Source organism: Antedon mediterranea, chromosome 5 (assembly GCF_964355755.1).
Source record: "Antedon mediterranea chromosome 5, ecAntMedi1.1, whole genome shotgun sequence".
NCBI classification, from domain to species: Eukaryota; Metazoa; Echinodermata; class Crinoidea; order Comatulida; family Antedonidae; genus Antedon; species Antedon mediterranea.
Genome location: NC_092674.1, coordinates 23,496,950 through 23,521,957, shown reverse-complemented (window position 1 = coordinate 23,521,957; position 25,008 = coordinate 23,496,950). Strand labels below are relative to the sequence as shown.

General features: G+C 35.4%; 1 protein-coding gene across 4 annotated transcripts in view; it reads right to left on the bottom strand.

Annotated features, from left to right (window-relative positions):
* LOC140049681 (protein furry homolog-like) overlaps positions 1-25,008 on the bottom strand; it is a 45,834-nt gene that overhangs the window by 12,913 nt on the left and 7,913 nt on the right. For 2 of the 4 annotated variants that reach the window (XM_072094628.1, XM_072094629.1), the window contains exons 11-45: positions 24,693-24,997; positions 24,282-24,422; positions 23,769-23,961; positions 22,967-23,131; positions 22,742-22,831; positions 22,290-22,564; positions 21,740-21,904; positions 20,441-20,626; positions 20,209-20,266; positions 19,861-19,952; positions 19,214-19,386; positions 18,619-18,779; positions 18,136-18,246; positions 17,643-17,797; positions 17,256-17,485; positions 16,611-16,858; positions 15,958-16,095; positions 15,173-15,519; positions 14,547-14,876; positions 13,640-13,926; positions 12,925-13,153; positions 12,471-12,681; positions 12,003-12,101; positions 11,528-11,777; positions 9,571-9,800; positions 8,800-8,910; positions 8,105-8,302; positions 7,576-7,743; positions 6,838-6,978; positions 5,764-5,943; positions 4,758-4,781; positions 3,437-3,739; positions 2,623-2,793; positions 2,114-2,245; positions 671-780 (exon numbers count right to left, since the gene is read on the bottom strand). In XM_072094628.1, coding sequence (XP_071950729.1) covers positions 671-780; positions 2,114-2,245; positions 2,623-2,793; positions 3,437-3,739; positions 4,758-4,781; positions 5,764-5,943; positions 6,838-6,978; positions 7,576-7,743; positions 8,105-8,302; positions 8,800-8,910; positions 9,571-9,800; positions 11,528-11,777; positions 12,003-12,101; positions 12,471-12,681; positions 12,925-13,153; positions 13,640-13,926; positions 14,547-14,876; positions 15,173-15,519; positions 15,958-16,095; positions 16,611-16,858; positions 17,256-17,485; positions 17,643-17,797; positions 18,136-18,246; positions 18,619-18,779; positions 19,214-19,386; positions 19,861-19,952; positions 20,209-20,266; positions 20,441-20,626; positions 21,740-21,904; positions 22,290-22,564; positions 22,742-22,831; positions 22,967-23,131; positions 23,769-23,961; positions 24,282-24,422; positions 24,693-24,997 — 6,407 coding nt within the window. The remainder of the gene's footprint in view (positions 1-670; positions 781-2,113; positions 2,246-2,622; positions 2,794-3,436; positions 3,740-4,757; positions 4,782-5,763; positions 5,944-6,837; positions 6,979-7,575; positions 7,744-8,104; positions 8,303-8,799; positions 8,911-9,570; positions 9,801-11,527; positions 11,778-12,002; positions 12,102-12,470; positions 12,682-12,924; positions 13,154-13,639; positions 13,927-14,546; positions 14,877-15,172; positions 15,520-15,957; positions 16,096-16,610; positions 16,859-17,255; positions 17,486-17,642; positions 17,798-18,135; positions 18,247-18,618; positions 18,780-19,213; positions 19,387-19,860; positions 19,953-20,208; positions 20,267-20,440; positions 20,627-21,739; positions 21,905-22,289; positions 22,565-22,741; positions 22,832-22,966; positions 23,132-23,768; positions 23,962-24,281; positions 24,423-24,692; positions 24,998-25,008) is intronic. The other 2 variants (XM_072094632.1, XM_072094631.1) reach the window with 2 other exon arrangements.

Genomic DNA, 25,008 nt, shown 5'->3' with positions numbered 1-25,008 from the left:
CTTAATTCATCAGACAAAAAATTGTCAATATTTCTATTTCGATATATTCAGGGGACACATCTATTCAGGGACAATTTTTCATGAAACGAACAAGGTGTAACATATACTTAACACTACTGTTACGTGTGACGAGAGTCAGGTGTCTGTCACATGCAAATGAATCAAGTCGTCTGTGGTCAAGTGGATGAATCAGAATGGAGCGTGGTGGTGCGCGGTATTTTGGAGAGCTGTGCTGGGTGTGGTAGACAAAGAAGGGACGAACTCACGAGACAGGACAAGTCGGAGACGCATGCGGTTAGAACTGTGTTCGAGACTACTGGAAGCAAGGCAGGACGATAAGAATGGGGAAGTTGTGATGTGTACGGATGGCTAGGCAAACCAACCACTCGGTATCAGACGTATCTATAGTTGTGTTGTTATGTATTTTATGCATCGTGAAAGGAAATAAATGGAGCTCGTGCTCCTTGCATAATACTCTGAGTGTCGGCTATTGTTTGTTCCAAACCTCGTTGTTATTTAGGTATTTCAGCCTAGGCCAAAAGTGGTCGTAACACTATGGTCAACCCTTATTCAGGTGACACCCTTACTAAGGAGACATCCCTATTTAAGGGATCTTCAGGTCCGAATGTGTCCCCTTATTAAAGGGTTATACTGTAAATTGTTGTCTAACCTTGAATATGACTGTGAAGGACTCATATGACTTCGTGTTGGTAAAGAGTCATACATCGGAGTTAACAATGGTTCACTCGTATTGTCTTCAAAACCAGAGTTACTGTTAGTCTGAAGGAATAAAAAACAAATGAGTTTGTAAATTCAAAAAACAGAAACATCTATCTATTTTACATTGTTAAAGAAGAAGAAGATTGGACAGGTATTTAAATCAGGAGCACTGCAACCCATAGTTATAAAATCAGCACAGGTTCGCAACTCGTCTCCAGGCCCATAGTTCTGGTAGTGGAACAAGTCTTAACAGAGGTCCAGTGTACACATATGGTTAGACTTGCCCCAAGTCTGTATTTATTGTCTTTTTTTTTATTTCTTTGTTTTTATTTCGACCGCGATTTTTGTCTGAAAATACAGACTTGTGAAACACGTATAGAAATCGATTTGCAGACCGCAAACATCCGATAAGAATGACGTAGGTTATCATACCGTATTTGGCTATATAGGGTGGGCGGTATGTAAATATGGATTTCGAATCAACCAATGATCATTTTGTTTCAAAATGAAAAAGATCGAGTACATACAGTGCTCAATGTACGATCGAGACTGAACAACTGTTGAAATATAAAATCTTGTTGCCAAGTTGTTTAGTTGTTTATTAATTGTTTAGTCCTGGCCTAGGCCTCCTTCGTAGGCCTACTCAACTCGTACGTATGACCTGCCAAATAAAACGCCAATAAGGTACATACCACCACCGGCACACAACAGCCTATGGCTACACCACCACACAGGGTCTGGGTGGGAATTAAATCAAATTCTCTTCGCATAAAAAATGATCTATTCAATGTTTGATTTGCGGAGAAGCTAGCCTATCATATCAAGACGAGTTTTCATGTTCTTGGGAAAAATCCCATCAAATGTTTACCATTTACTAGGCATATAAAATCATTTCTAGCCTTCAGAAACTTTCATCAATGTACCCAAGTACACATTGTCTAAACGTAACATAGCATAACATAGTTGAGTCTTTGAAATCCTGAAATATGAATATTAAAACTGCGTACGAGTGAGTAGCCAATGGCATGCGGCTGAAACTAGTCAACTGGATAATCGTATGCACCAAGAATTCTTGGTGTCAAACCATGTGACTTGTACTTGTTTCCTCAGACGGAGTATCCAAACTCAAGTAATACACGTATGAAACGCCATATGTGCAAAAATATTTATATTTTTACTAATATTAAGACAAAACTCCGTCTGGAGCCCAGACTAACATATGGTTTGTGTGCACTGTAAAGAACCAAGGGCATTTTTCGTTATGAGCGTTAAGCAGTTATTGGGCACGCTGCATCTATCATGATTAACCCGCACCCTATCTCAGTATATAGCTTCATTTAAGCTACTAAATGATTACCAAGTAGCAGGTTATGTATGTATGTAGATTGATTACCTCATCTTCATCAGATGAGTCTTTCATCTCTCGGTCAATCACAGCTTCTAAGTTGGGTGGGGCACTAGGCTCTATCGTGTCCAGACTCTCCAAAGACTGCCGACTGACACACCAGTTGAAAGCTTTCTCATCCTGGAAAAAACAAGAACGTTGAATGAAGGTTCTTATACGTTTCGGAAGTGGTGGTTGGTATCACCGAAATTTTGTTTCAATTTAACTATTAAGAATTGTTTTATTCTCTTCTCAAATTAAATTTTTGAGGAGGATAATAAAAATATGAGTACAAGGTATAGTATAGACCTCCCCTCCCCCAACCCCGAAATTTAATGGAGTTTGCAGTAGTCTAAGGTCTGTCTAAGGCGAGCATTTTGGCAAAATCTGTTCAGTTGTTTTGGCCTAATCTTGACAACAGACAGACACACAGAAAGTCAGACAAATGTATAAATCAAGATGATTTTATAAAGATATAAAAATTAAATAGATGTACTGTTTATTTTTGCTAAACTTACATTTCCTTCTAGCTCAACATCAAGGAAATCAAAATCCTTGAAGACAAATGTTTCATCACTTTCGTTGAGTTTATTGTCATTGTTGATGTTGTCTGCTAATGACGTAGTCTCACTAGAACACGTACTAGGCTGTCGCTCAAGAGCAATGTCACTGGTTGAACTAAATATTATCTGTTAATATAAAATGGAAATAATAATGTCCTGTCATTTATTGGGCTATATTTATTTCTATGTGGGTATCAATTGGCCGTGACTAAGTAGGTAAGAATCATTAACATAATATACCGGCAACTTTCAATTCACTGCATCTGATTGGTTAATCACCGGTCTGTAGTTATGGCCATGCCCTCAAACTATACACCGGCTAAACTCCACATGTCTGTTTTCTCGATCTTTATCTTCTTCACACACGCACGATGTGACAATTACGTGTAGATAGCCCTAGCCTAGCCTATGATGGTTAACTTGTGTAGAGGGAGGGATCTGACTTGGTAAGTTTAGCAGTCAGTTAAATTATTTGTATACTATAACACCCATATTCAAGGGTCACCACATTAAGGGTAACATTGTTGGGTATCGAAGGTGTCCTCTCAATAGGGGTTCGACTGTACTCCAAATGGCCAATGCCACTTTTTATTGGACAACCAGATCATGTTGACCTCGTAAAAAGTCATTAAAGGTCATGAAGATGAAATGAAGAACCATTGTAACAATGTTACACGGTTTCCTAGTTCAACATATAGAAAATAGACTAAACAAACCAAACACCCCAGCACACTGCATTGTCTTGCAGAATACATTAAGCTGTACTCACAGATGGGCTCCTTGATACACCGACATTCTGTCCAAGAGTCTGCAACACTTTCACCAATTTATCTTTAGTGCGTCTCTGTGAGTGTTGTGGCTTCCGCCAGGCAGACATCACCATGCTCTGGTTGGCACTGGCTGGTGTTGCAGAAACACCAGAAGAGCCACCAATTGAGCTAAGCTGAGATACCTCAGTAGGTTCTGTGCTAAGACTACTGTCATCGCTACTGAGCGTGCTCGCCGCTGACTCATCACTGTGTGTCGTCATTACCGTCATCATTGATGTGAACTTACGACGAATCACAGGTGTCTAAGATAGATAAAGAGTAATATTATTTATATCATGAGGACAGTCTATAAAGAAAAACCAAAAAAATAAATACAAGGGTGGTTAGGTCTACACGGAACTCAACTCAACTGGCAAGACAAGTTACAAATTAGTTTCATGTTAACTTTAAGCACTTTTCTGTTCTTATCAGTTCTGTTCAGTTGCTCGAAAATCAACATGAGTGCTCTTGCGCAGGTTTTTTTCAGTTGATTTGAATTCTGTGTTCATCTGAAGTGTATATCGCATGTTTTTGCCTTTAAAAATCCCAGAGTATTTTGATAAATATTTGATAATATTCGTCTGCAGCTTTCGGCAAAAATTAAATTGTTCAGCGCTCTACATTCTACAATCATATTTGATAACAATACTGATCAAAATACAAATAAAATACAGTACTATAAATAAAAATATCCACCACCGATAACAAAAATGAAAATTGAAAGCTTTGAAAATAGGTGGATAACATGTGTGCTTTTAAAAATTGTTATTGTTATTTTTTCTACTATTTTAAACAGGTATAAAAATAGGAAGAATTCTGTCTTCAGATTTGCTAGTAGTAGTTGACAGAATGAAACTGACCATAATTGAAACACATTTGTAATCACAGTTAAATTATTGGTTATTTGAAAAAATGATAGCATAGTATTTCATTCAATCATTGATTAATTATGTAACAATACTAAAAAATGTTAAGTTTTAAACAAATAATCAATTCTACCTACACAAACAAATACAAAACTGGCAAACATTAATAATATCTATGTTATTTACTGTCACCAGAATTAAAATTTCAAAAAGCAACATGAAAAACCAACATTAAATGAAGTTATTAAGGGATAGATTTTATTATAAAGGGGAGCGGTGAAAGGGACAATTTTAAACTACAACAAAATGTTTGAATGAAAACAATAAATGGTAGCTATTTTGCACTAACAACTGAGACTACAAATCGAATACAAAAACAATGGAAAACTTTATTTTGCCAACACAGAAAACTCACGCTTTTGTCTTCCCGTTCAACCATCTGCCAATCAATAGAAACAGAAAAATATAGCATATAGAGTTAGTAGTAATCAAAATAAAAAAGAACATAAATAAAAAATACATAACACAAATATTAAATTAAAAGTAACCAATTAATTTAAATTAATAAAAGTAAAACTAAAACAAGAGATTGGTTTATAATACAAAAAGTAAATAAATTATAACAAAAATAATAATATTACAAAAAATAACATTATATAGAATTCATATTTTTGTACAAAACTGAAAATCAAACATTATCATTTATTATAATTAATGTTGTTACTTTTAAACATTTTAAACTAATTTAATTAAAATAACAAAACTATTATATTGAAATAATTTCACTTGGATCCAGGATCGAGTCCAAATAAATCATTTGGCCCGATCCAGCGTGTTTACACTTGCATTCCAAACAACGGCCCTGCAGATTCATTTACCTCAATTTCTCAAGCCATTGATCATGGCTCAATGCATAAGCCGGCCCAAACATAAAAACCACTCCTGGACCTACTAAAGAGGTGGACCAGATCTGCATCTGGCCCAGGGCTGACCTAACTTTATGGAGTGTTTACTTACAGATCCAGGGAATTAAGGCCGAAATCATAAGTGTAAATGGTGATTTTGAAATAGAAAAGAAAAAAGTATTTCTTTCATTGCAAAGATCTTTTCGTGTTGGGAAATGAATTGAAATTAAATCCTAGATATGTTGGTGCAGACCCACAAAATTGTAAATTGGAGAGGATTTATCACACACTATTCAATTTTAAGCCAGTGAAGTTCTTTTAATAAATAATAGTTAATAATATCATTTTAGTTTGAAAAGGGTGTAATACGTGACATGATTATAATATTATTCTAGTTGCTCTGTTGTTTATTATGTAAACTTTTTCTGTATTCATGTCATATTGAAATAAAAATAACTGTTGACGAAAATAAGAGACATATCAAACTTATCCAATCACTGAACCATTGATTCTTACCTTCGATAAATCAAATGTGAATTCCATTGTACGCCCAGGAAGGTCTTTACGCGAGCCTCCGTCGGTGTTTGCACGTGACCTTCGACGGCTTTCATCCTGGGCTGTTGACGGTTTGACCAATGATGATGAACGAGATACGGCAAGCTTTAGTATGTTCAACGATTCCTTCCAATGTGGGCCCTATTGAAAAAAGTTAGAAATACAAAGTACTGTAACAATAGGAAGCTGTAATTTGTGACGACCTATGACCTAGGTCATGTCAATTCATTATGCACAGAGACATTAAAACGAGAGAGAGAAACGGCAAGCTTTATTATGTTCAACGATTCCTTCTAATGTGGACCCTATTGAAAATATTTAGAAATACAAAGTACTGTAAGAAGACAATAGGAAGCTTTGACTTGTGATGACCTATGACCTATGTCATGTCAATTCATTATGCACAGAGACATTAAAACGAGAGCAAGATACGGCAAGCTTTATTATGTTCAACGATTCCTTCCAATGTGGGCCCTATTGAAAAAAGTTAGAAATACATATTACTGTAACAAGACAATAGGGAGCTTTGATTTGTGATGACCTATGACCTAGGTCATGTAAATTCATCATTCAGATTCAATTTATTTATTTTTTTTTTTTTTTTTTTTTTTTTTATCAATCAATCAATCAATAATTTTTATTTCTCAAATAAAAACAAAATACAGTTAACATTTTCTAAAAATAATAGATAATAAATGAGAAAAGTCATTCATACATAGTATAATGATAATTGTTTTCTTGACAGAAAAACGCAAGCAAAACAATACACACATAATATTTACATTCGTGATCAACTTGGAACTAACAACAACAACTACTGATCAAGCAATATAAAATACAACAGACCGAATGACCTATCTTTGAAACTCATTGTTGTGTAGTCTAGCGCTAGGTAAGAATGAAAATTTATGTCTATTTGTATTAACTGGAATTGTTGTTAATCTTCCAGATCTGGTGACTACTAACTTATTGTTGAGAATATGAGCATGCACAGACATTAAAATGCACTTTTCAAAGTATGTCCATTTGACTTACTTGAACATATTTAGCGATGACACGTAAAAGATCATCATTGACCTGTTGCATTGGTGCTGACATGAGGTCAACGTTATGGATGAGTGAATAGACAATTGTTAGTACTGCTAACTGGTTACTCATTGGTCCTTTCTCCAAAACCTGTGAAATAAAATCAATATATAATTAACATAAAATTTGTATGGAAGCAAAATTTGTTCTTTTTATGGTCATATTATTCAAATTGTCCAGTACACATCATAACTCTTTATGTCCACAACCAGTGGAGGTGTGGCTTGGTGGTTATGATTCTTGACTACCAATCCATATGTCAGGATTGTTTTCTAATGACACTCCCAAAGACTTGTAATAAGACTTTGTTTATGTAGAGCATCTTGTGAATGAGATTGCCACCTTAAGAAGGATTATGAATGAATTCACTTTTGGTTATCATTGGTAATTTGCCTAAATATATAAAAACTAAACAAAAACAACCAAAAGTAAAGGCAAAATCAACTAGATCGACTAAAATGGAGTACATGCTTTGGCTTGCAAACTTTACCAAATATTAAAAAGGTGCACACGTTCATTAAAGTGACACAAACCAGATGTGTAGTCTGGACCCTTTAAGTTCTTACTTAGAACTAAGTTATGGGTTGTTGTGCCCTTTCCTTAAACACTCAACACGACAGATAAGAGAAAAAACAGTTCAAGATATAACACAATGAGAAGTATTGGGAAATCACATTGGATGTTTACCTCAATCAAAAAGGTCATCATAGAAATACTGAACTGCGAGTAGTTGTTGTGGACATATTTACAGACGACACCCGTCCAGGCCTTGCTGTCACGGTTGTATGTCTTCTCACTGTACATGGTGAGTACAGTAGAGAGAGGAGACATGTGTGTGTATCGCTCACTACACATCTGGAATGAAAAAGTAATAAAGAATATTCTGTATGTGTTGCTTGTATGTTTTTTTATGTTACTCAACTAGCAGGTATTTCTTTCCAGCTCAAGTATAATTGACATGTATGGAATGCCATGTGTGCCAAAATGTTTTTCTTTTTACGAATATTAGGCTGAATCGGTGTCTTAAAACCTAGACTATTGTAGATTATGTTGTCCATTTAGCCAAGCCTACTTTAATACAGTACACAAAATTCACTCCAACTGTTTAGGTTTTTAACCTCGTTTTGAATAACAAAATATTATCACACACAAATTGTGGACATAACAAAAAGCTCTTTTTTTATTAATAGTTTAGTAATTGTGTCAATAAACATACTCTACTGATATTATTAGCAATCTCCATTGCAAATTTGTCTGGTTGTTCAAAATGTTGAATGAGGTACGGTAGAACTGCAATGACATTCATCGGAAACCCAGCAGCCTGCGTTGGGTCTACTACCAATAGATGGCAATATACAGTCAGCTTTGCTATTAGATGCAGTGTAGCCTCGCTCGTACTGGCTGACGTGAAGCCCTGAAAAAATATGAATACAATTTGTTAGACAACTATTCAATTTAATGGTAAAATAAGATTCAATCAAGTGATGCATTGTTTCTATAAATAATGGAATTTTTGACACAGCAGCAAGCAATTGAATACAGTAGACAATCTACTTTGTTTAATTAGGGAAGTTTTAAAGCAGCGATGCGGGGAGGTGAGATATGGAAGTCAGTCATTTTTATCACCAAATCTCCAATATCCATTTTTTAGGTTTCTGTGACTGTGACATGATGTTACAAACTACCTCACATTGAGCATTGCCTTCTTCCAGGAAACACCAAATCATGCAAATCCTGTTGTCTATTGATTGGTCCATGAAAGTCTTCTTGTATTGAGAACGGTAACTTACACACTCAGTTACATGTCGTACAGCATCACATCACGAAAGCTTACTATTGTTGAATGCGCGACAAAGATGATTAATATTACCTAAACAATTATTATTATTATACAATATTTATTTGTAATACCTTGAGAAGTAAGGACTGAAGACCAGGAAAGTTTTGCCACTTCAACCGACCCAAAACGGATTCCATCTTTGAGCGAATTTCAGGACGATCAGGTGGAAGATGTTTTAAAAGCTGAAAGTAAACACAAAATACATATTTTTTCAACCACCAAACATTTTTATGAAAAGATGAAACCTGCACACATTCTACAAAAGATGAACCCTGCAAACATTCTATGAAAAGATGAACCCTGCAAACATTTTATGAAAAGATGAACCCTGTAAACATTTTATGAAAAGATGAACCCTGTAAACATTTTATGAAAAGATGAACCCTGCAAACATTTTATGGAAAGATGAACCCTGCAAACATTTTATGGAAAGATGAACCCTGCAAAAATTTTATGAAAAGATGAACCCTGCAAACATTTTATGAAAAGATGAACCCCGCAAAGGTTTTATGAAAAGATGAACCCTGAAAACATTTTATAAAAAGACAAAACCTGCAAATATTTTATGAAAAGATGAACCCTGCAAACATTTATCAAAAGATGAACCCTGCAAACATTTATCAAAAGATGAACCCTGCAAACATTTTATGAAAAACTGAATCCTGCAAACATTTTATGAAAAGATGAACCCTGAAACATTTTATGAAAAGATGAACCCTGCAAACATTTTATCAAAAGATGAACCCTGCAAACATTTTATGAAAAGATGAACCATATAAACAATTTTTTACTTGTGCTTTTTTTATTTGTTAACGAACGATTAAAACAAAAGTTTTACTTACTTTGTCAATAAGTTTGAGTGCAAGGGAGAACTCATACTCATAGTCTGACTCAAGTAGAGACACTGATATCCAGAAAAGTTGAACAAGTAAGTTCAGTTTATCCTCCATGCTTCCTTGTTCCCCCATTGATTTGATAGAAGTTGTGCTGATGGAACGAGTGAACAGCCGCCTACTGCTACCCTCTGACGTGCTTGAGGTTCGGGTTCGATGCTCACTGTATCCTCTGAGTTCTATTCAAACATATTTAATGGTATATATATATACATGGTTAAGGCCTAATTATTATTATATAACTGACATTAGTATATATTATTAGTATTACTGATTAAAATCATTATTTTCTATCTGGTACTAAATTTAGAAATTATTTTTGCAACCTCATTAAAATATTTACTCTGTTTATGAAGAAAAACAAATAAAATTACAGTAAAGTTAAGCTCTGTCTACACTATTAAACTTTATGTGACAAAAAATGTGATGTACCCATATACATGATGATGACATATCACTACCATATTTGGATATATCACTACCATATATGGATATATCACTACCATATTTGGTACATCACACCTTTTTTGCCCAACTAGTTTGATAGTGTAAACAGCTTTATAATTATTAATATAATAATGATAAATTTGAAGAAGATGACAGTATTAATGTCTATGATAGCAATAACTATGATGATGTAATAAAGATAGTTGGGTGTGGTTTTTGAAAATGAAATTTTAATACTGTATCTCAATACTGTAATAAAAAAATAATATGTTATTATCAAGCAGAAGCTTCCGGGGTTCGAATCTCAGTTGGGGCTGCTTTATCTCATTTCCACAGATTATCTTCACCTTTTATAAAATATATAACTTCCAGTAATTACAGGGTGATTTTTCTTTATGCCTTTAAAGTTATATATATTATACAGTAGTATATAAATATACACACATGCATATAATCTGTTACAAGAATAAAAGTTCCATGCATAATGGTCATACAGATTGAACTTTCCATATATCATGACACAATCAAGGAACATGAATTGAGAATCTAATGTTTTATTCATTCAATACGTTTTCCACCACTTTGAAATGAATTATTTACATTTCGGATAAGCTCCACCCATTTTTTATGAGTGTCAATCAAACACAATCATCTGACCTATCATATGTGAACAATGACACTTTTATGTCCATGCTCCATATCGTACCAATGCTATGTTTTTGTTGATGACAAATGTGAAGTCAGTATTATTTGTGCTGTTTTATAACAAACTTTGATGATGTTTTGATGATTATTATGATTATGAAAATAAAACAAAATACAATAACATTAATAATTATGATGATAAATTAAATAATATCTATGATGGTGGTAATAGTGAAAAATTAGTCCTAAAACAATAATGAATACAATTGAATTACTAAATGTTGATAAATTAAACTGTATATGAAACATAGAATGGTGATACACACAAGCTTTGATTATATAGAGGACCCCTATAAATATCAAAGTCTCTGGATGCATAGAGGGCCCCTGGATATATAGAGGGCCCTGGATATATAAAGTGTCCCTGGATATATTGAGGGCCCTGGATTCTAAGAGACCCTTTGAATATATAGAGGACTCATAGAAATATCGACGTCTCTGGATGCATAGAGGGCCATGGATATATAGAGGGCCCCTGGATAAATAGAGTGCCCCTGGATATATAGAAGGCCCTAGATATATATAAAGCCCCTAGACATATGGAGACCCCTAGATTAGATGGGGCCCCTGGAAATGTAGAGAGAATTTGGATATCAGTAAGCCTAAGGACTAGTTTAAAGGGTTAATGACTTGTTTTTTGAAAGTTGAGTTCAGTTTAAGAAGACTAAAATGAGACAATGTGTATAACCATTCGTATGTTCAAACATTAGTGACGATAGGTGAGTTTGGATGTTTTGGCGAAGGTTGTTAGTACCTGTTTTGCCGTTAGTAACTTGTGTAGCATTCTCTGTGATCTTTCCAGCGAGGTTACTTGCATGCCGTTTGCCAGAATCGTACGTACCACTCCCAAGAAGATTACCGGTGCTTTTTCGAAGGTCCGAAGACTTCCGTGAACTGTAGTTGGTTCCGCTCTTTGATCGGTCCCGGATCTCTGGTAACATGATTTCATTTGCCAGTGGCTCTATCATGGCTTCCAGTGTTAGTAGAATTTCTGTAACATATCCCTGATGAAAATGTTTGTATTTAATTGAAATTAAAGCAATTCAAAGTTTTTTTATTGTATAATTTGAAAGATGCACTTTTGCTTTAAAGGTCCGTCTACACTATCAAATTAGTTTTACAAAAAGAGTGTGATATGCCCAAATATGGTAGTGATATGACATCATAATGTTTTGTCACATAGAGTTTGAGAGTGTAGACAGAGCTTTAAAAACAATATATAATTTTACCTGATTTTCTTCAGCTTGATCAGCTACTGTGTCCACCAGCCTACGGAGGATATCGGACATCATCCTGGCATTCAGCGGTGGGCAGAGGGCTCTCAACATCTAACAAAAATTATAGTATATATAATCCAAAAATAGGTAATGAAAATTGATAGTCAAAAACTAGAAGATAGTCTTAGAATAAATGATACATTATTATAGATAGAAATTTTGCTTCTTTGATTTTAAACAATTATTGTTGCTGAGCTGTGCGGCAGTTCTCATAATCAATTTCAACTATAAGTATATCAAATAAGAGTGTACAGACTTGATACAGTAAAAATTGAAAATGAATTAGTACAGTAGTCAAAGAAAAAAAAGACATTGTAACATTATTCACATGAACATAGTCAACTGTTCCTGATACATAATTTTCTTTCCAAATATAAATGAGGTACCGTTAGAAAGATTTCATATTATATGTAAGCGTACCTGAAAAGATCGTCCGGCATAATGGCGTATTGGGCAGCCTAATGCTAATTGTAGGGCCACTTGAGACCAGCGTTGCTCTAGGTGTGTGGTCTTGAGGCTACACTTGAATATCTTGAGAACATGTCTGAGAAACACTTCAATCTGTTCTGCACTCTTGATGGACACGACACGAGGAGTTATCACTTCTGAGCACCACATAGGTCGACATTTTCTATAAAAAAAAAGTAATTAAAATGCCTATTGTGCTACATCTAGAAATAACTCTTATTATAGCATAGTAATCATCCGCTACTTATGAATGTTTCTGCCATGACCTGACCTAAAATATTAATGGATGTGTATAAGCTGTTAGCTTATGCTTCTACAATTAAGTAATCAAGTAAAACAATTGCCTGTGGTTTTTAGATATGACAAAACTCATCTCTTAAACATTAAATATGATTGTTATATTCACCTGGTGACTAAGAATTCAATGAGAGCTTTTGAACTCTCATCCACGCCCCTGAGATAGTCCATGTTTTTATGGATTGCTCGCATTGGTGATGCAGCAATAACTGTGCCAGAACTTCCGGTGCTAGACGTAGACTGGCCACCAAGCGTGGTAGTTGAACCCATCAGGCTGGCTTCTACTACATCGGGCATAAAAGATTCGGCTGGGTGAGTACTAGTTGGGCTACCACAGCCTAGAACGAAAAATATTTATTTTTGACATACTGTACACAGTACTGGTACAATGTTTGACACTACATTAGACCACATGACTATCTGTGCAATGGAATTTTACCTAAATCTACAAAGGAAAACAGATGTTTAAACAATGACAAAGAAAAAAAGGATCTTGAATTAATAACATTCATAAATCTTCTCAGTGCATTATCCTTATCCATCATTGGAAAAAATTGTATTATACCTCATGATAAAGAAAAGATAAGTTCCGTATTCATTTCTGAAAAAAGGGGAATGAACTGTTAGCTCATTTTACTATGCCTCTGCATTATGTGGTAGCATGGCCATTTCCTTTCCACGCCACCTTATCCTCTCTAGTATTTTCAACCAGGTTCTCATTTACAGATGAGTTGTCGAGAGATGAACCTGGGTCTCTTTGTATGACAGTCAAGTGTCTTAACCATTTGGCTACCCAATGTAGAGTTGAATTGAATATTACATACCTGTAAAATCATACTCTTTTGCCTGTGGCATATGATCCACCAGTGTGGACATCTCTCCCATTGTACAGTGAGTGAGCAGAGTCTGTGCAATAAAAACATAGTCGTTGTGTGTGGACAGGACGATTAGAAGATTCAACAGCAACCGTTTACTGTGCTCGTGCACTAAAGGTCGACTGTGATCCAATCCCAGGAATACAACATGAAGGATATTGGGAAGGTGGATGGCCCAATCAATGTCAAGTCGCTCTGTAACCAGGTCAGCCATTAATACTACTGCTAAGTTGCATCTAGTAAACAAAAATTTATTTTATATAATATGAATATTTTTTAATAAAATAAATATGATAAAGAATTTGAAAGTTACAGCAGTTTAATGGAGGTACATTGTAATCTAATATTTTGAAGTTATAAAAACTGTTACACTGACAAAAAGGAACAGGTAGGCAAAGGTATATTTGGTGTAGAACAAAAATAACAGATATACAGTAGAACTGTAACCAAGAGCCCCATTAATAGTCATGTCCTCTGAATAGGGATTGAGTGTGGTGTCTTCACACAAGATGCTGTCCCATTAAACAGAGATGACCAAAAGGGGTTCTATTGTATCTGCATGGTTAGTCTAAACCAGAGCGTTTTTAAGAGACAGAGCAAGATTGAAACAACTATATAAAACTCCTTATTAGCAGACATAATTATAGAATAAAAGTCACTTGTTTCTTCTTTATATTAAGGCTTAGAACATGATACATCATAACCTACAGCATTCTATTCCTTAGGATTCGATAGTAGTATTACCAGATCACCTGGGCTATATTTTGACCATGTCTGTCAAACTCATTATTTGTTCCTTGGGGTATGGTAAGAATCTCCAGATGCTGACTTCTCAGAAATAATTGTATAAGTTTACCTATGAAGTGCAGAATTATGGGGTGGCTCATTATCATCAATATCCTCACATAGTGGAGCACAGTACAAGTCATCAGGAGTCGGCAATGGTAAAGGCGTGTAATCACGGGCTTTAAAGACAGCGCACCACTGAGAAAAGAAAGCCTTTGATGTGGAGCTCTGCTGCACTGAAGATAATGACTTATCTTCTTCTCTTTCTTCTACAATTGATGAAATTAGTTTACTGTTCCTGTCGCCAGAGTCGCTACTTTGATTGGAATTACCACTGGCCAACGTGCCAAGGCTGCTACAACTGCTGTGCCGTAATGTACTGTCAGATTTTGCTGCAATGCTGAAGAGAAAACAAAAAGATAAACTGTATTGGCACATTTACAATGCAGGTATGAGTGGCAGACTACTTTACTTTTATTCCCTCTTGGAAATGCATGGTGCATTAGTATACAAATAATGAATGTTTATGTGTGCAATGGCACAAATAAATGAGTTGAAAATGTTGTTGTACCATTGTACTAATATAAAAAGTTCATTATTTGTTTTATAAAACACACTACCACAGATGGCGTGATACTACAGGTTGACTTTCGAACATGCAGTTTTATATTCTTATAACTGTACATGTTTTCATACCTATCGGTTCGTTCTCTGGTACCTGGATCACTCGGCACCTTCGGTATTGACTTGAAAGCTCCTGAGAACATCATTCCATCCGAGTTTCTATCCATGACAGACTTCTCCATTCCACCTCCTTCAGATGCTTCCTCATCTTTATCCATCTTATCCATCAGCGACACCATACTTCCAATTTCCTGATCTGCATTGCTTAGCTTACCAGAGTTGAACAGTCTGAAATAGGGTGGTACATCAATGCGTTCAACATGGGTGTTAATAGCATCCCAGCTTAGCATCTCCCTCATTAATTCTTCTATGAGTGTCTGGGACTTGGCTCCAGCTATAAATGAAAGGACCATTTTCACCTAAAAAATAATGTAATGTGATTAGTACAGGTAGTAGAGTGGACAAGTGGTTAAGGCAGGGCTCTGCTCTCATCAATCATAGTTCAATTCTTCTGGGATAAGGACTTTATTAACTCATGTGCACCTCAAAACAACCCATTGAATCTTTCAGAAGAGTAGGGAACTACCCTGTGTTTTAGAACGTCTAGGCACTATTGAAAAGATGGTTGAATGAATAGTGAGCAACCTCATATCCATTACAGTGAATAAAAAAATGATCCGGTATATATGATCCAGTATATATTAAAATATAGACAACACATTTTCAATACTTAATTAATCTTTTATACATATTCCATGTGGAAACATATTACATATCATGATACGCTTTAATAAGGAAGGTTTGTGAGCATGCTCAGACAGGTTTTATGCTTGATGAATTCCCAGATTAATTCTTACATAAGGCAACAGATCTGGATTGGTTGCTATGCCAGATAACATGAGCAAATAATCAAGAATAATTCGAAGGTTGCCAGGCCAACATTTGCAAAGACCGGCCCATAGTTGGCGTAACTCTTGTGTATGTTCCTCTCCATACTGAAAAAAAAAATATTTTCATTTTAAAATGACATAAACCATATACAAAGAAATAAATCAAAACATTACCCCATATCTTTAATACCTATTCTACACAATGCATCTTTGTTAACTTATGAATCACAATCGATAGTTTCCATTAAAGTCACATTATACTGCAGGGAAACAAACATAAGAAAACATATGTTTAACAATACGGCCAACCCTTATTCAAGCAACACCCCTATTGGTCATGAAGGTGTCTACTGTATAATATGCAGTTCTCGTGGATGGAAATAGTAAGCATACACTAAAGTTAGCAAAAATACATTCACCCTCAGATGAATATTCCTACCTAAATTGGCATTGTATTAGTAATTGGAATATTTAAACAAAAACATTCTCACTCCTGAGGATGATCAAAGTATATTGATCGAAACATCAAGAAACTCAACAGTTCCTTTCAGAACTATATACACATGGTGTATATCAACAACCACCTATTTGCAAAAATATATTTGTTATCACATGCATACCTCAGATGTAATGAAAAACAGATTATTAAGGACAATATTCGTTGCTCTTTCTGACCCCCAGCCTACACCTTTCAGCGGGCATTCATTCTCCTCGTCCCAGTCAGCATCCTTCTCTTTGTTGGCAGCTCTGTTAGTACTATGACCGTGACAGCTTTCTACTAGTTCTATGTTGTATAGCCAAGGTAGGAGAACCTCTAGGATGTTCTGGCGGATGTTGAGAGGTGCAGAGTCAAATCGTTCAGTTAATTCTGTTGATAAAAAAAACACAATGGGCATGATAAGCAATTCAAAATATAGTTAATATGGTATAAGCTAATCGATTTCTATATACTGTTTGATTGACGTCAGCCACCCGTATTTACCTACAAATTACGGCCGGAATAGAAACAAATTTGTAGACGTTTGTTGACAAAAGTAAAGTGACCAAAGTTAAAAACCTTTTGGAGAATTTGAAACTTAATTGTGCGTGTGTCTACCTATACATTTCTTTATGTTTTTATCAGTATTAGTCCAAAAACTAATAACAAACTAATACTACTAGGCTAGTTAGACAGGGCCCAGCGCACTGCACACACCCTGCTACACAAGCTGAATTAGATGCAACAAAAACAATTATTTTTAGGCCTAAACTTGTTAACTCATTACCTGAGAATATTGCAAGTGTTAACTCCGGATGAAGCTTAGCCAGTTCTTGGCTGAGTAAAATATGAGATTTTCCGTAGGTAGCTTGCAGTAGCTCATCCATAGATGAGTAGAAACGCATATGTAAAACTTGAAGAAGGTTGAGGGCGGTGTTCCTTGTTGTAAACGAAGCATCTGCTGCTTTCAGTAATATTACACAAAGTGTTGGTATCAGATCACAAGGATACATTTCTCTGTAATAAGAAATATATTTAGAGTACAGTTTTTGTAAAGGTGAGATAAAAGTTTCCCTGTTCCTAATTGGGAGGAGGGGGGGGGGGGGGGAAAGTCCCAAAAGAAAGGTTCTGTCCTGTCAATTATCCATATTAGTAAAATATATCAAAATCTTACCTGCTGTTTAGCACAGCTGCCATTGCTTGGAAGCAGCCGTCTGCCACCTGTTTAGTACTGGTATAACACCTGTCAATGGTCCATGTTAATAGCATTGACAGTTTTGGGTTGTTTTCTAGGAGTAATATTGCAGTCTCCTTGCCTAATTGATGAACCTTGAAAGAAGAAAGAATGGTTGTAAAAAATTTATTTAAATACAAAAGGTATTTCTAATATATCTTATTTTACAAATAGGAAGCTTTCAATTTCTAGGCATTGATGTGTCGTTGGCAATCACCTGGATCTAGAAACTACCAAAAATTGTTCAAGGATAGAGTGAGAAAACATATCCCTGGATATGCAAAACAAATTTTGAATACCATTATTTGTTTTTAGATCATCGATCTTTTGTAAAGCGAAAGTGCGCCTACTATTTAAGATGGGCAGAATGTATTGCGATGGCAAAATTTTATCAACCTTGTTTGTCAACTTATATTGTATGTCACAAACTTACTCTTTCATCTGGACAGTTCAGTAAGTTGTCAAGCCAGCTATACAAATATCCCTGTTGATACAAGGCATTTGGATCAAACACCTCACCACAAACTAACAACGATGACATAGCCTACAATGAAGAGATTCATAATTATTACCTCAGGTAACACTAGAATGTTTATCTTTGAGAGAACTGATGCTACAGGTAACTAAACCATGGTAAATACATTTACGTTTATTCAAATATTATATAATTTGACTGTATTTAAATTAATAGAGAAATCAAAAGATCCACTGATTAATCTCCAATAGAAATAGCAGTATATTGTAACTCTGGAAAACGATAACCATTAAGCCATAATTGATTCTAAATTTCATCCATTTGGAACATTTATGACAAAAACAATCATGGCCTTATTGTTATCATTTTGCAAAAAGTAGAAATGATGTGCAACTGAGCATGCCAATACTAACTGGGTCTTCGCCCTGAACTATATTTTACCTTCAAAGACTCCATCTCCAAGTGGCTTAACTGTTCGTCTTTGTACACTGGATTCCTGTCTACTGCACCATATGAAAGGCCTAGCTTACGACACCATGATCCACACAGGAAAAATATACTGTATTTGGCCTCTTTGCGAAGAAGATTTGCACGGTTTTCAACTAGAATGGGAAAAAAATGTATTGAATATTTTGCAAACAAAAATAAACAGTAGAACTCGTCACTTTTCAGAAGACAACAAGAAGCAAATATTTCAACACTAAAGTGTGGTTCCTTCTAGAATGCAATGCAGCGACGTGTTGATGCAAAGTGCTGTATTTTGCGTAATCGCAAGTGGAAACTGACGACGCAACAGTACTACAAACATAGCTTGTTTGATTTCACGCAAACGGGGGAAAACATAATTATTGGAAGGAAATTTTTCATGCTTAAGTTTGAATTGCATTTTGTGTGTGGTATTGGTAACCACAATTACAATCAGTTCCAAGTTAACATGAGAGATTGCACAATAGTGTATAAATAAAGGAAAAACTAGTGCTCTAGTGCAACTAGTTCCTTTCTACGTTAAAACTTTAGGGTTAGGGTCAAGTCTTACCTGGCATGCTCCTGATGAGTTTATGAATAAACCCACTAAAATGAAGTCTGATCTCTTGTAAGGTGGGGGAATCTTTGTCCCCCTCGCCTTCCAGAAACATCCTCATTCCATCGATGTATTCCACAAAGATGGTGTTCAATGACTGGGCATCTTTATTCATTCCTCTACCAAAACTACAAATAAAAAATTACAAGATACAATTGGTGCTTTCATTAGTATTTGCATTTTAAACAATACAATCTCAGTTAAACAAATTCTGTATCACTTGTGTATAACATGTCAAAGGTCAGATTAAACTATTGAAGACTTTAGGATTGGAAGGCACGCATGTTAACCACCAAGCTACAGCTCCACTAATAATAACAATAATATCCTGAATTTCATAAAGCAGCTAATGTTGTCTACCCTCTAAGTGCTGTACATTATTAACCCAGTCAATTTTGGATCAAATATACTCCCCATAATGCAGCTAGTAATCATAAAGTGTATGTCTTGACAAACATAAGTAAAGTGTCTTGCCTAAGGATACAAGCAATGCGACCAAAGTTGGATTCAAACCCATGATCTTAAGATCAGTAGTCCAACACACTGCACCACACACCATAATACACGACTACTACTTATGCTATATTTTATATATAGTGTACCTTTCTTTAAAAACGCCATGTTCTGCAAGAAGCTCTAACACACGTATGAGATGCACTCTCAGGAAGTCTCTCCTTCTTCTACGACGCATATTCTGCAAAAAAAAATTTTATTTTATGTCAAGGAGTGTCAAAATTCACTGTTATATGGAAAGGTGAAAATTTGTTTCATAGAACGAACACAAATTCATTGCGAAAAAAAAAATGACATGATTTGAATCCAGGATACATGGATCGTTAGGTGTCTCCAAGACTATTCCATTATTACAGTATCTGTTTGTAAAGAATATTTTAATCCAGGTTTGTTTTAAAGGGAAAATATAATGTACTACTATGTGCAAGTATGACTACCTCTTGTTTTCTTTCAATAGCGTCTCGAATTAATGGCTGTAGTTCATCCATCAAATCCCTGAATAAAAAACAAATTAAACAAGTTAAGTTTCTGTGATCGGTTAACAGTCTGCCCAGTAATAAAATGGCTCCTGTCAGCAAGTCAGTTAAGGGGTTCTATTGGCTGGTTTCCCCAAGCATTTTATTTACATATGCTCAGTCATTTTCTAGTGTGTCTCAAACAAATTATTACCTGAAAGCATATGCATTGGTCCATCCTAGGCCGTTCACAACAGCTTCACGGATATCTGTGTTTTCACATCGTAAATGTGGCACAAGGAACTTGTTGAACAGTGTACTGGCAGAGTTATTGCCAATCAATGTTGCCATTCTAAGGTCCTGTCTATCAGGTGGTGAAGAGTTGTCTGGTGGTGAGTACCTGTGGTTTTAAAATTTATTATATTTGCTTATAATAATATTCTGCATCTTCATTTGCATATCAAAACTACAAACCATCTCACGAAACTATAAAAAGTCTCATGAAACACATGGTCTCATCAGAAACTGTACAGTCTCATGAAACTACACATGGTCTCATCAGAAACTAAACACAGTCTCATAAAAATACACACGGTCGCATCAGAAACTATACACAGTCTCATGAAACTGCACATGGTCTCATCAGAAACTAAGCAAAGTCTTACAAACTACACACAGTCTTATTAGAAACTACACATAGTCTCATCAGAAACTACACATGGTGTTATTAGAAACTAAGCAAAGTATTGCAAACTACACACAGTCTTATTAGAAACTACACATAGTCTCATCAGAAACTAAGTAAAGTCTTACAAACTACACACAGTCTTATTAGAAACTACACATAGTCTTATCAGAAACTAAGCAAAGTCTTACAAACTACACACAGTCTTATTAGAAACTACACATAGTCTCATCAGAAACTAAGAAAAGTCTTACAAACTACACACAGTCTTATTAGAAACTACACATAGTCTCTTCAGAAACTACACATGGTGTTATTAGAAACTATTGTGGTTTCATTCAAAATGCATGGTTTCATCACAAACTATAAACGGTCACATCAGAAACTACAAACAGTTGCATTAGAAACTATGCAGTGTCTCATCAGAAACTACAAAAGGTCAGAACCTAATGTTGTTTTATCAGAAAATGCATATTGTTTCATAAGAAACTAGTTGTGGTCTCATCAGAAACTAAACATTAAGAAACTGCCCATGGTGTTATCAGAAACTACACATGGTGTTATCAGAAACTACACATTTTGTTATCAGAAACTAAACATGGTGTTTTCATAAACTACACATGATCTTATCAGAAACTACACATGGTCTCATCACAAATTGCACACGGTCACATCAGAAACTAAACACAGGCTTATCAGAAACTACCCATGGACACTAACTACACATAGCCATTCCTGTTATGCTATTATGTATTGCTGTCTGTGCTAGTTATTTAATAGAACTTAAATCAATTTACAATATACAGAATTGTCATCAAATCTTCATACCCTGTTGGTTCTGGTGAGAGACATCTCCTTGGGGTCTGATAGCCAGTGCTAGGTGGAGCACAGCTACATGCCATTACCAGGTAGTTCCTCCAAAGAGCTAAGTTGCCATCCATCATTGTAATGGTCTTTTTTGATCGAATTGATATTCGACTATCGGATGGTGCACTAACAAATAGAAAAGAATTTAAAGTGATAATAAACGGTCATAATATGTCTGTTGCTTGCTTTTAATCAATTTGTCCTTGCTTGTGCCTTACTTTTCTAAACGACACTCCAGGTTCTTTTTAAGTTCACTTGAGCCAATGTGTACATTGGACCACCTTAAAGCCATTGCTTAAAAAGACCTGTTCTACCAATAAAACTATGATTGATTGCCTTAAACATGTGCTGATATTATGGCTATGGTTTGCAGCGGCCCTGCCTTACCGCTCGGCCGCTCAATGTGTAGTGATATTTACAAATACATTTATTTAATTCTTGTCATATATAAACTATATAGAGTATTTATTATCTTTCAAGTAAAAAGTATCAAAAGGAATACAACACCAACCTGGGATCTATATGAGCATAAAGCTTACTCAATCGATAGTAAACAAATGGCCAGGCATTGTACACAGCAGTAGGACAGAAATGTGGTAGGTAGTCGCTAGCAAAAAAGTTAGCTAAACACATAATCCATGGGTTAAATCCACCCATACCATGCGAGGCTAAGGCCTTGTTTAATGTGTCGTTGGGTGTGGTCTCGTATGAGCTACCAGACCATGTGGTAATTGAACGTTCAACAAGCCAATGGAGATCGATGCTCGGTGTGGCTATGATAGCTGCCTAAGAAAATAAAATTTCCATTTTTAATTACAAATTTTAAAATAAATAAGTATTATGTACAAACTTTTAGAAAAGTTACACTATATTTAAAAGTTGATATTGAAAGAAGCTGTGTAAATGAATGAAACAGCACCAGATTCTGCTGCTACGTATATATATGATTTTTAAAAGACTTACTCTCTCAGCTGGTGGTAGTTGATTTAAAAATCCTTCAACAATCAAAGGACATGCTCTATCTATCGTATCAATCACAGCATCATCATCAACCTTAAAAATAATGTGAAATAGATCATAGCCACACTATTCTACTGCAGTAACTACAGTTTTTACTGCATTAACTTTTTTAATAACATATTTTTTTTGTTTAAAATAGAAGAATTACAAAATGTACAGAATTCTTACCCTTGAATAACCCAATATACCAAAAAGTAATCGGACTTCTTTTAGAAGAACCACCGCTAAACGACGTGTGATTGGTCGACAGCTACACAGAAACACCAATGAGAATCCTTCTATCATATTAAGAGTATTTGCAAAGGGGTTTCGTTCATATGGTGCCCTAGGCGTCTGCCAAAACAAAAAAAATACAAGTTACATACATTTGAAAATGAGAAGCCAATCAAACAAAAAAGAAGTACAATTGAAGGGGCCACACCCAGGGAAGGCCTTATTAAGGGACTCTTTGTTGAGTCCTGAAGGTGTCCTCTTAATAGTGGTTCTATGTATGTGTATTATTTAAATTGAAATCAAGGCTGCACGTAGTAGAAACTGTAATATAAAGTCAATTTATTTATTTTTTTATTTAAGTTTTATTTATTTTTTTTATATTTTTATATTTCATACGCATCCAACAGCGAGTAACTTGCCAATTACATGATGTAGAAACTATTTTAATTTATAATACTTATAAACTAAGTCTCATTTGAGGCTTAGGGAGTGGCGTTGAAAGAGTCATGAGTTACAACCCTGGCACTAGGTCAGGATTAAAACTTGGGATTAGAAGGCAAGCACATTAACCACCACCAAGCTACAGCTCCACTACAACAATCGTGTTAAAAACGTAGTTTGTTGTAAAACCTTTCAATCTGGGCCAGTAAAATTTAATCTGGGCCAGTAAAAAACTGATTTACTGGCTCAGTGAAAAGTAACCTTAAGATTGACAGTGCGGTGTAAAAATCAACCCCAGGGTAGGTCTAATGAATACCTTTTCCTCTTTTCCCTGCTCTGATAACTTCCACTGTGTCAGAAGCTGTACCAGCATTTTGAGAGAGTTCTCCAGTATCAGTGGGAAGGTATCAAGCACCTCTGTAAGGACAAACTGCACAAAGCAATGCAAGACTTCTTCTCTCCACTCTAGCAGATCCATCATCATGTTCTGCAATGCTGTGAATGCTAGCCTAGAAAAAGTAGTTGCATTTAAATATATCAATATTATGCAATTAAGCATATACTTATTAATTTTCCAAATATAACAGTTTGAACATCTAAACATGGATTTCATTTACAAGATAAGAATTGTATAAATGTTTTGGAGTATCAAAATTACCAGAATTCTACTTGGAAGGTTTTAAAACTTTTAAATCACCCCAGGTTAGGGGTTTGAAGGGTGGGAAAGTCAGAATAATGGTTATCAAAATGACTGGGCTATTGGAAAGGTGTTAAAATATATTTGAATCTTTCCTAATATTATATATATTACATTCTTTTATAAACATACCCACGAAGTTCTTCATCTCGATGGACGGTTAGCCATGACAACATTTCTAGTAGAGCTGTCCGGGTCAAACCTTCAGGAATCAGTCGGGGAATGGCTGCTACACAAGTTCGGAAAAGTTCAATTTTTAGTTTACGCTCACCACTGAAATAATTAAACATTTTTTTATTCAAAACTTTATGGTAAGTTAACATCTGCAAATTTGGTGTCAACTGATCCAAAATCAAGATGGTACTTCAGATATGGTTAACTAGAGAGCGAACCAGTGTCTCTCTGATACTGAATAGAGTGGACACAAATGGCAGGCCATTCAAATTGTATGGATCACAGACCTTCAAGCATTGTGTTGCCATGACAGCATTTCTTCTAGTAAAGCAAGATAAAAAGACTACTGTACTAAAAAATAGTACTTACGTCATAACATCATCAGATTCTTTGCTTACGCATTGCACATTAGTCATCAATAGAGGGCGCCCAACTTCCCTATTCAACATCTGTAATATTGAGTTGAGGGCTTTGCAAACTACTGGGTAGTACGCTATCATCCCTATTGATTTGGCAGCCTCTTCGGTGAGTTGCTTACTGAGAAATGTTTTCTTTACACGTAGCGTGTTACCTGATGGCATGACACTTGTTGCGGCAGGCATAGGTGGTGTGCCGTCATTTTGTTGCCGACTATCAGCGATTACAAGAAATGCTCTCAGTCCTATGTTCATTCTCTGATATATTA